This window comes from Aquarana catesbeiana, linkage group LG08 (genome assembly GCF_042186555.1).
Source record: "Aquarana catesbeiana isolate 2022-GZ linkage group LG08, ASM4218655v1, whole genome shotgun sequence".
Classification (NCBI taxonomy): domain Eukaryota; kingdom Metazoa; phylum Chordata; class Amphibia; order Anura; family Ranidae; genus Aquarana; species Aquarana catesbeiana.
In genome coordinates, this window is record NC_133331.1 from 285,127,566 (window position 1) to 285,138,991 (window position 11,426).

The window sequence follows — 11,426 nt, forward strand, 5'->3', positions numbered from 1 at the left end:
TTAAAGAAGAAAGTAAAAAATATTATTTTTTGCAAAATTTTCAGGTATTTTTCATTTTTTCATTTATGTAATAAAAAAAAAAAAAAGCCCAGTGGTGATCAAATACCACCAAAAGAAAGCTATATTTGTGTGAAAAAATTATATCAATTTAATTTGGGTACAGTGTTGCATGACCGCACAATTGCCAGTTAAAGTAGCGAAGTGCTGAATAGCAAGTAATGACCTGGTCATGAAGAGGGTAAAACCTTCCGGAGGGCAAGTGGTGAAAACTCCAATCTCGTGAAATAGATATCTGGTGCACAGACAGGTGAATGACCTGAACAAGGGTTGCACAGACTTCCTGGTTATGCGGGTCCTGCGGGCTCGTCTGGCGGTCCCATCGGCTGGATGCAAGGAGCTGGGACGCCTCGATGTAACTAGGAAGTCCGTGCAACCCGTGTGGAAATGACATCACTGGAGGAGGCGGGGACTGGGATCGTGATAGCAGAGTGCAGGCTAAACGCTTGGAGCTCACAGCTCCCTCTACTGGCTTAGAGGCACTCTGTCATCATGATCCCGGTCCGGTGACGTCATTTCCGCCCGGGTTGCACGGACTTCCCGGTTATGCAAGTCCTGCCTGGCTTATCTGGCGGTCCCATCGGCTGGATGCAAGGAGCCAGGAAGCTGGGACGCCTCGATATAACCAGAAAGTCCGTGCAATTCGGGCGGAAATGATGTCACCGGAGGAGGCGGGGACCGGGATCGCGACGACAGATTGCAGGCTACACGTTTGGAACTCAAAGCTCCTTCTACTGACCTAGGCCGGTAGAAGGAGCTGTGAGCTCAGAGCGCGTAGCCTGTACTTTGTCATCACTATCCCTGTCCCCGCCTCCTCCGGTGACCTAATTTCAGCCCGAATTGCACGAACTTCCTTGTTGTGCGGGTTCTGCGGGCTTGTCTGGCGATCACAATCACACCAGAGATGAGGAGGAGGGATAGTCTGCAGAGACACAGTTACACAGGGGGGGAGGAGGAGGGATAGTCTGCAGAGACACAATAACACCAGCGATGAGAAGAAGAGATAGTCTGCAGAGACACCATTACACAGGAGAGATGAGGAGGGATACTCTGCAGAGACAACATTACACAGGAGAGAAGAGGAGGGATACTCTGCAGAGACACCATTACACAGGAGAGGGGAGGAGGGATACTCTGCAGAGACACCATTACACAGGAGAGAGGAGGAGGGATACTCTGCAGAGACAGTCACACCACACAGGAGAGGAGGAGTGATAGTCTGCAGAGACACAATCACACCGGAGATGAGGAGGAGGGATAGGCTGCAGAGACAGTCACACAGGGGGGAGGAGGAGGGATAGTCTGCAGAGACACAGTCACACAGAAGAGGAGGGATAGTCTGCAGACACAGTAACACCAGAAGAGGAGGAGGAGAGATAGTTTGCAGAGACACAGTCACACATGAGGGGAGGAGGGATAGTCTGCAGAGACACAGTTGCACAGGAGGAGGAGGGATAGTCTGCAGCGACACAGTCACGTAGGGGGGATAGTCTGCAGGGACACAGTCACATAGGAGGGTAGGTGGGATAGTCTGCAGGGACACAGTCACGTAGGAGGGTGGGGGGGATAGTCTGCAGGGACACAGTCACATGGGAGAGGAGGAGGGATAGTCTGCAGAGACACAGTTGCACAGGAGGAGGAGGGATAGTCTGCAGCGACACAGTCACATAGGAGGGTAGGGGGGATAGTCTGCAGGGACACAGGAGGAGTGATAGTCTGCAGAGACACAGTCACAGCAGTAGAGGAGGAGGGATAGTCTGCAGAGACACAGTCACAGCAGTAGAGGAGGAGGGATAGTCTGCAGAGACACAGTCATGCAGGAGGGTAGTAGGAGGGATAGTCTGCAGAGACAGACAAACAGGAGAGGAGGAGGGATAGTCTGCAGAGATACAGTTACACCGGAAATGAAGAGGAGGGATAGTCTTCAGAGACACAATCACACCGGAGATGAGGTGGCGCGATAGTCTGCAGAGACACAGTCACACAGGAGAGGAGGAGATATGGTCTGCAGACACAGTCACACAGGAGAGAGGAGGAGGGATAGTCTGCAGAGACAGTCACACAGGAAGAGGGATAGTCTGCAGGGACACAGTCAAACAGGAGAGGAGGAGGAGGGATAGTCTGCAGAGACACACACAGGGGGAGGTGGGATAGTCTGCAGAGACACAGTCACAGTGGTAGAGGAGGTGGGATAGTCTGCAGAGACAAACACACAGGAGAGGAGTGATAGTCTGCAGAGGCACAATCACATCAGAGATGAGGAGGAGGGATAGTCTGCAGAGACACAGTTACACAGGAGTGGAGGAGGAGGGATAGTCTGCAGAGACACAGTTACACAGGAGTGGAGATGGAGGGATAGTCTGCAGAGACACAGTTACACAGGAGTGGAGGAGGAGGGATAGTCTGCAGAGACAGACACACAGGAGGAGGAGGGATAATCTGAAGAGACACAGTCACACCGGAGCGGAGGAGGGATAATCTGCAGCAACACAGTCACACAGGGGAGGAAGAGGGATAGTCTGCAGAGATACAGTCACACAGGAGAGGGGAGGAGGAGGGATAGTCTGCAGAGACACAATCCCACAGGGGAGGAGGAGAGATAGTCTGCAGAGATACAGTCACACAGGAAAGGAGGAGGGATAGTCTGCAGAGATACAGTCACACAGGAGAGGAGAAGGGATAGTCTGCAGAGATACAGTCACACAGGAAAGGAGGAGGGATAGTCTGCAGAGATACAGTCACACAGAAGAGGAGGAGGGATAGTCTGCAGAGATACAGTCACACAGAAGAGGAGGAGGGATAGTCTGCAGAGATACAGTCACACAGGAGAGCGGAGGAGGAGGGATAGTCTGCAGACACAGTCTGCACAGATTATGGCTTGGTTGACACCTGTGCTTTTTTTAACCCGTTTTCAGAAGAGCCGGAACACAGGACTCTCCTATTTCCATGGGTTCCTACGGGTCCCCTTCACATCTAAACAGTTTCCTGCGGTGCATTTTTGGGACTATTCTTCATGCAGGAAATTGCATTTTTTAGGTCCACAACTTTACTCGACGCACTTCAAAAAACGCATGTAGGGTTTTTTTGCTGTATTTTTGGTGGGGCTTTGTGCTTAACCACCAATCCTCTCCTACAATCCCCTCGCCACCCCCACCCCCCCAAAAAAAAACGTATGAGGCATGGAAAGGCATCAAAAATGCACTTGAGCCCCGGGGGGGGGGGGGGGGGGGGGGGGGCAGCCACCCCTATGAATAAGCTGCTGTGCCTGTATTTTCAGCAGGGAAAAGATCTATGAACCTTTGCCATGTACACGCAATCCCGCATATAGGTGAACATACCCCGAAAATGCATGAAAAACACAGGTGTGGACCTTGCCTACCAGGTGACCCCCCCGACCCCCGTGTACTCCCTCTCTGTGCTCTGAGTTCATCACAGCCGGTGAAGGGTTAATATACAACGCATGGGGTTAATGTACAGTGGGGGAGGGCTTGAGTAGTTAAGATTCAAACCCAAGATCAATGAGATTTTATTGGCTGTCCCAAAAAAAAAAAAAAAATATATATATATATATATATATATATATATATATATATATATATATATATATATATACCACCTAAACGAGTCTAAGAAAAGTAAAAGAAATCCTTAAAGGAACGTCGGAAGAGCGACTCGATGTAGAAGTGCATGTTTCAAATCTGAGCAGAACTTGGCCACGACAACATGGAGGGTGATCACATGACAGGTCACATGGGTTTGTGTAGCTGACCCCTCCGAAGCCATGTTGGATACTGGCAGTGCCCACACTCAGGAGAGTTGGTGTTCTATGGTCATGTGCTTGCTGTGGAAGGCGGAACCTGGAAGTCACATGGCAGGAGTGGGTGGGACATCTGTACAGGAGGGGTAATGGCTGCACACGCAGAGGACAAAGGTTCCTAATCCCTATTCCTGAGATCCCCATCCTGTATTGTGTGTGGAGATAATCCCTACCGCTCTACAGCCGTCTCCTGACACCTTCTAAAGTTTTCCTTCCGGGAAGACCAGAGGTGGTGTCACCGTCAAGGTGTCTTCATCTACCTCTCCAACCCAGAGAAACAAGGACGTTGTGATGGAGAATCAGCCACACCGCTTGTCCCGGGGTAAGAGGAGACTTTATTGTAAAGGAGAGAGCAGTACGGAAGGTCCACCTAGATCCCCCATCATCTGATAAATGTTGCAAAATTACGATAACACAGATTGCAACCGATAAACAATCAATTTGCAATGCGTGTTCCTGTGGAATGCAACCTGTGCGTCAGACATAGGAAATGTCGCAATTTGAGATTGTGTATATTTTGGGTGTGTGGAATGAGTGTACCGGCATGGCAAGCAGTAGACTCTTCATAAACTTACTTCTGAGGTCACTGTAACAATTATTTGTCGCAATTCAGGACTTTTTTTTTTTGGGGGGGGGGGGTATATTTTCTTGTTGTATTTTTGCACTCTGCACCACCAATAGTTTATTGAACCTTTTTGAAGCGATGGTAAAGCTAAACTCCAGGTAGCTATGCATATTCCATAGCTGTGAGTCTTCTAGGGAAGCAGAGGTTTACTGTTGTAAGCGCTGCTGTCTTTGGGACCCCATGCCGAGCTGGTACCCTGCTGCATAATAACCACATGGGGTTCCCTCAGGTATGGCATTTGAATACGTTCATTGGTCCTAGCTGGAATCCATAACTGGAGTTCAGCTTCAATGTTAGGGGCCTGATCAATCCTCCTATGGAGTACATAGCAACCCACAGCTCTCGTTCATTGATTGGTTTGGCTTCAAACAGGAGCATGAGATGAGAAGTTGATCAGCTCTAAATTGATGGTTAGAACGAGGTAGTAGGCTTAGGAACTTTGTCATCAAATTGTAGAAAAATGGTTGCCTTGCCCATCATGGGGGAGCGCGGTGGTGATGGTCATGTTTACCTAGGAGCTTGTCATCCTACTCCCGACCTGTAGAATTGGTGCTAAAGGGGCAAGCTAACCATCCAATTGGTTTTAAACTCAAGGAATGCTTCTTGCCATGGCTAGTAGCTGTTAGTTATGTTCAGTTGGACTTGTTCCATGATGTTGAAGACATTTCGTAGCTTCTCCAAGCCACTTCTTCATTAATGCTCCATGTCACGGCTAGTGGTAGGTAGTCACATTCAACTGGGCTTGTTCTGTAATGTTGAAGATGTTTTGTAACTTCTCCAAGCCACTTCTTCTTCATTGAAGCTCCATGGCATGGCTAGTAGTGGTTACTTACCTTCAGATGGACTTGTTCTTCAATTTTGAAGATGTTTCATAGCACTACCAGCTGTGACAACAAGCTATGGTGAAGAAAGGGCTTGGAGAAGTCATGAAACAACTTTAGCTCTACAGAACACATCCAGTTCATTGTGACTAACTACTACTAGATACATGCGAATATGGTTATAGTAGAATGGAGGACTAAAGCGAAATAATATTTGACCTGTCTACTGTAGATGTATACAGCTGTAGTCTATATAGTATATTTCAGTTTAATGACCAATCGTGTGGACATCACCCTATTAAATGGCACCAGAAAAGATCATGTGACTATGCAGACAAGCAGTTCTAAAATACATAAAAAGAAAATCATACAGTGCATCCGGAAAGCATTCACAGTGCTTCACTTTTTCCACATTTTGTTATGTTAGAGCCTTATTCCAAAATGGATTAAATTCATTATTTTCCTCGAACTTCTACAAACAATACCCCATAATGACAACGCAAAAGAAGTTTGTCTGAAATCTTTGCAAATTTATTAAAAATTAAAAAGATCCCACGTACATAAGTATCACAGCCTTTGCTCAATACTTTGTTGAAGCACCTTTGGCACCAATTACATTCTCAAGTCTTTTTGAGTATGATGCTACAAGCTTGGCACACCTATTTTGGGGAAGTTTCTCCCATTCTTCTTTGCAGGACCTCTCAATCTCCATCAGATAGGATGGGGAGCTTCGGTGCCCAGCCATTTTCAGATCCCTCCAAAGATGTTCAATGGGGTTCATGTCTGGGCTCTGGCTGGGCCACTCAAGGGCATTCACAGAGTTGTCCTGCAGTCACTCCTTTGTTGGCTGTGTGCTTATGGTTGTTGTCCTGTTGAAAGATGAACCTTCAACCCAGTCTGAGGTCCAGAGTGTTCTGGAGTAGGTTTTCATCAAGGATGTCTCTGTACATTGCTGCATTCATCTTTCCTTCAATTCTCACTAGTCTCCCAGTTCCTGCCACTGAAAAACATCCCCACAGCATGATGCTGGCACCACCATGCATCGCTGTAGGAATAGTATTGGCCAGGTGATGAGCGGTGTCTGATTTCCTCCAGACATGACACTTCCCATTCAGGCCAAAGAGTTCTATCCTTCTTTCATCAGACCAGAGAATTTTGTTTCTCATGGTTTGAGAGCCCTTCAGGTGCCGTTTGGCAAACTCCAGATGGGCTGTCATGTACCTCTTTACTGAGGAGTGGCTTTCGTCTGGCCACTCTACCATACAGGCCTGATTGGTGGAGTGCTGCAGAGATGGTTGTTCTCCTCTCTCCACAGGGAAACACTGGATCTCTGGCAGAGTGACCATCAGGTTCTTGGTCACCTCCATGACTAAGGCCCTTTTCCCCCGATTGTTCAGTTTGACTGGGCGGCCCGCTCTAGGAAGAGTCCTGGTGGTTCCAAACTTCTTCCATCTATGGATGATGGAGGCCACTGTGCTCATTGGGACCTTCAATGCTGCTGAAATGTTTCTGTACCTTTACACAGATCTGTGCCTCCATACAATCCTGTCTCGAAGGTCTATAGACAATTCCTTGGACTTCATGGCTTGGTTTGTGCTCTGACATGCACTGTTAACTGTGGGACCTTTATATAGACAGGTGTGTGCCTTTCCAAATCATGTCCAATCAACTGAATTTACCACAGGTAGACTCCAATCAAGTTGTAGAAAATGCTCAAGGATAATCAGTAGAAACAGGATGCACCTGAGCTAAATTTTGAGTGTCATGACTGTGAATACTTCATTCAAATTTGCAAAGATTTTAAACAAATTTTTTTCACGTTGTCATTATGGGGTATTGTTTGTAGGATTTTGAGGAAAATAATGAACTTAATCCATTTTGGAATAAGGCTGTAACATAACAAAATGTGGAGAAAGTGAAGCGCTGTGAAAACTTTCCGGATGCACTGTGCACTCCAAAATCTACACCTAGTTGTGACCAAGTAGAGAAAGCAACCTGGTCTGGATTACCCATGAAAAATGAGTACAAAGTTTCTGGTAATAGAATAATATTCATATAGTCATGAATCTGGGAGAAGTTATTATGCACGAACAGTACAGATTTTAACTGGGATGATTGTAAACCCCCCCCCCCCCCCCCACTTATATATTCAGTCAATGTGTGTGTTTCAAACAGGTGGATCCAGTAAGAGAAATCCACCAAAGAGATATCACCGTCCTCGGGATTCCAAACAGGAAGATAACACCATCTCTCACCATGATCAGGTAGATTGCTAGAACCCCAAAAAAACGATCTTAGTCTATACTTTTCTACGTAGTCTCAACCTATGAACCGAACATTTTAAAGATGTCATTTGTATCATTCTGTTGGTTTAGCACGAAGAACAGATGTTTTTGAAAATTGAGGTTAAAGAGGAAGAAGAAGAGGTGTGCGTGATGGATTATCAGCAGGATGAGATTATGGGGACAATCAAACAGGAGGAACCTTCTCTAGATACCGGCACAGGTGAGAATTGAACACTAAATGGAGAAACTGTTCTGTTATATGGATTTCTATGTGTTTATCAGATGATGGGGGATCTAGGTGGACCCTCTGTACTGCTCTCTCCTTTACAATAAAGTCTCCTCTTACCCAGTGATTGAGGATATGTAGACCTTCACCTCATCAGGTAAGATGATCTCTACAAGGACGTCATGATGGAGAATTAGCCACCCCTCACATCACCGGGTAAGAGGAGACTTTATTGTAAAGGAGAGAGCAGTACGGAGGGTCCACCTAGATCCCCCATCATCTGATAAACACATAGAAAACAATGTATTCAGTCAGTGTGTTTGTTTCCTACAGATGGATCCAGTAATGGGAACCTACCAGAGAGATGTTCCCATCCTCTGTATTCCCAGGATTCCACACAGGAAGATGATCTGGTTAGTAGAGATGAGGGTCTTACCTTGTATACTTATGCTCTCCATTAAGTGTCCAGTTAAATATTGATGTTTGTGTCTTATAGGATGAGGACCAGATTTGTAAAGTTGAAATTAAAGAGGAAGAGATGTATGAGCCCTGTGCTGAGAATGATATATCTCCAGAGAGTAGCATAGGTGAGTATTGGATGCTTGTATGTTGAAATGTCTACCTCTTCTAAAGTGTTTCTGTTATGCTCATTGTCAATTTTCCTGAATACTGAATAGTAGCTATTTCCATCTGTACAAGACTGTTGGCATGCAGCTATCCAGGCTCTATTTTAAAGGACTAGTGAATATGTTGCTTGGCTATCGAGCACAACGTCAACGCACTAGCTAACGAATCAAGTGGTGGCTGGTGGGTTTTTTTTGGGGGGGGAGGGGGGGGGGGGGCGGGCGCAAACAACCCCCCCCACCCCCCCTGGGCGGCACAACACTGGCAAACCCCCCTCCCGTCGGTCCTTACCCCATCTAGGTGGCGTGCTGCAGGCCGCTGCTCCAGTGTCCCCTCCAGCACGGCGGGCGGTTTGAACACCGTTTACATATGTGGGCGTGAATTACGTATGCGTTCGCTTCTGCACCCGAGCTCGGGGCGCTTTCAATTTTTTTTTTACTTTTTATTTTTACACTGTCCCTTTAAAAAAAAAAAATTTGGATCACTTTTTTTCCTATTACAAGGAATGTAAACATCCCTTGTAATATAAATAAGCATGACAGGTCCTCTTTATTGTGAGGTCTGAGGTCAAAAAAGATCTCAGATCTTACATCTCACTTAAAAGCAAAAAAAAAAAAAGCAATTTTAAATTTTTAAATTAATTTTTTTTAGTAAATGTAAAATAACTTTTTTTATATATTAATAATAATAATATTATTATTTATTATTATTATTATTATTATTAATAATTTTTTTTTTTAGTAAAAGGCCTAGAGGCAGAAGTGACAGACGTCGCTCCAGTCCTCCAAGGGCGTAGAGTCGAGTGGGGGCCATCTTGCACTCACTAGACTTCCTGCCCATCCCTCCAGCACATCGGATTGTTTTCGCCGCTACCAACGTCTCCGGTAAGCGGAGGGAAACGACTGGGAAGTTGCAGGAGGGGCAATCTCTCCTGCTACCCATCAGAGTGATCTTGTGGCGAATCTGCCGCTGGTCCCACTTTTTTTTTTTTTTTTTTTAAGGATCGCCTGCTGTATAAAAATATACCGGGGTTATAGCGGCTATCTGCTGCCATAGCCTCGGTATATAACGTCAAATTAATGACGTGTATATATACAGTGGGCGGTCCAGAAGTGTACATCTTAGATTGGTGTTACAGTACCCAATTCCAATGCAGAGTTTTGTAAAACTGTTGACTATTCTGCCAACATACAATACTCTTTATTGCGACCCATGTAAATTGTTCACATTAACAGTATATTTTTCTCTAACAGATGGACACAATGAGTGGAATACCTTTGAACGGCGTATGATTTCATCTCCAGATTACAATGATAATGATGTGGGAGCATATCTCCCAGAGGAAGACCCTGGGCATTCCCATGCAGATAGATCGTCAAACCCATCCTCGGACTCTTTCACCCATACAGGGAAAAAGATGTTTCCGTGTCCTCACTGCGAAAAATATTTTAAGGCAAAATCATCTCTCGATAAACATGTCCGAGTGCACACCGGAGAGCGTCCATTCTCATGCCCGGAGTGCGGGATTTGCTTCAAATCCAGCTCAAATCTCTTTAGACATCAAAGGCTTCATGCTGGAGTGAAGAGTTTCACATGTTCCGTATGTGGGAAGCCTTGCATAGACAATGCCAACCTTGCCCGACATCTGCTAAACCACACGGGCGAGAGACCTCATGAGTGCACGGAGTGCGGCAAACGCTTCAAAAGGAAATATCAACTGACTGAGCACTTTAGAGTTCACACGGGAGAAACGCCTTTCTCGTGTTCGGAGTGCAACGAAAGTTTTATGCAGAAGTATGATCTCATCGTCCACCAGAAAACGCACATGGACAAAAATCCATACACGTGTACCGTGTGCGGGAAAGGTTTTACATGGAAGCATACCTTCCTCCTCCACCAGCGGACACATACGGGCAAAATGACGCACACGTGCACCGAGTGCGGGCAGTCTTTCCTAACCAAGTCTGAACTTAATGTACACCGGAGGTGTCACATGCACGTGGTGATCTTTCCGTGTTCAGAATGCGAACATTCATTCAAAACGCGGAAAGAACTCCTAATACACCAGAGAAGTCACACTGGTGAGGAGGTCTTCTCATGTACGGAATGCCAGAAATCCTTCATAAAGAATTCAGAACTTATCAGACACCAGAGAATCCACACTGGTGAGAAGCCCTTTTTATGCTTACAGTGCGGCAAACGCTTCATGCAGAAAAAAGGCCTCAATGCCCATATGAAGCTCCACGAAGAGAAGCCCAAGTGATGGAAAATGTTTTAGTAAGAAGACAATCTCATCCCTATCAGAACATTCACATTGCAAAGAGCCGTTTTCTTGTGTGGAGTGTGGGACAGGGCCAAGATGTCTGGCCATGTTCTTCCTTGGAGAACCAAAAATGTTGGTTGACAAAGCCTACCAAGTTACAGACCAGAGGGGTTCTTGGTTGGTTGATCGATAAATCTCTTGCAATGATGGAAAATTTCATCTACAACTATCAATGCAGCTAATGGGTCCTCCTTACTGCAACCCGCTACTTGCTTCTCATTGGTTTTTGCCGCTGTACAGTTTACTTACACTTAAACGCTTTGATTTAGACAACTGTCTTTTGCGTCAACTAGATGTTTTGCTCTTTTATAACTAAAGGTTTCATTTATAATTGTATGTTTGTAGTTATTTTTTGTTTGTTTTGAAAACTTGTATGCGGATTAAAGGGATACAGTCCTGGGAGGAATTCCTAGAATACCATTCCTGACCTCTTCTTTCAAATATACTAGTTGCCTGGATGTGTGATGCTTCCCTGGTTTTTGAACTCTTTGACTACTCTGACACGGAGCAGCTGTATTGTACAGGTCTTCTGGCTTTGCTTCCTACATACTTTCTGTAGGTCAGTGACTCGAAAAGCTTGGAAGCCACAGGGTTGGCATTTCTTCCAGGCAGCTAAGACTTCTAGCAAGAGGTTGAAAGTGTCAGCCT

The 11,426-nt window shown here is 45.8% G+C and overlaps 1 protein-coding gene across 1 annotated transcript; it reads left to right on the plus strand.

Annotated features, from left to right (window-relative positions):
* The first annotated feature begins 3,892 nt into the window (after positions 1-3,892).
* On the plus strand, positions 3,893-11,114 carry LOC141104625 (uncharacterized). Its single transcript, XM_073594279.1, has 6 exons — positions 3,893-4,196; positions 7,496-7,584; positions 7,696-7,825; positions 8,165-8,244; positions 8,328-8,418; positions 9,709-11,114. Exons 1-6 carry the CDS (start codon positions 4,166-4,168, stop codon positions 10,716-10,718), a joined length of 1,431 nt encoding a protein of 476 aa, XP_073450380.1. The 5' UTR covers positions 3,893-4,165; the 3' UTR covers positions 10,719-11,114.
* The last annotated feature ends 312 nt before the right edge of the window (positions 11,115-11,426 follow it).

Excerpts from the sequence above, each read along its gene's own strand:
- LOC141104625 (XM_073594279.1), top strand. The coding sequence starts at position 4,166 with ATGGAGAATCAGCCACACCGCTTGTCCCGGG. Across the intron at positions 4,197-7,495 it reads GCCACACCGCTTGTCCCGGG|GTGGATCCAGTAAGAGAAAT; the intron begins GTAAGAGGAGAC and ends TGTTTCAAACAG. Across the intron at positions 8,419-9,708 it reads ATCTCCAGAGAGTAGCATAG|ATGGACACAATGAGTGGAAT; the intron begins GTGAGTATTGGA and ends TTTCTCTAACAG.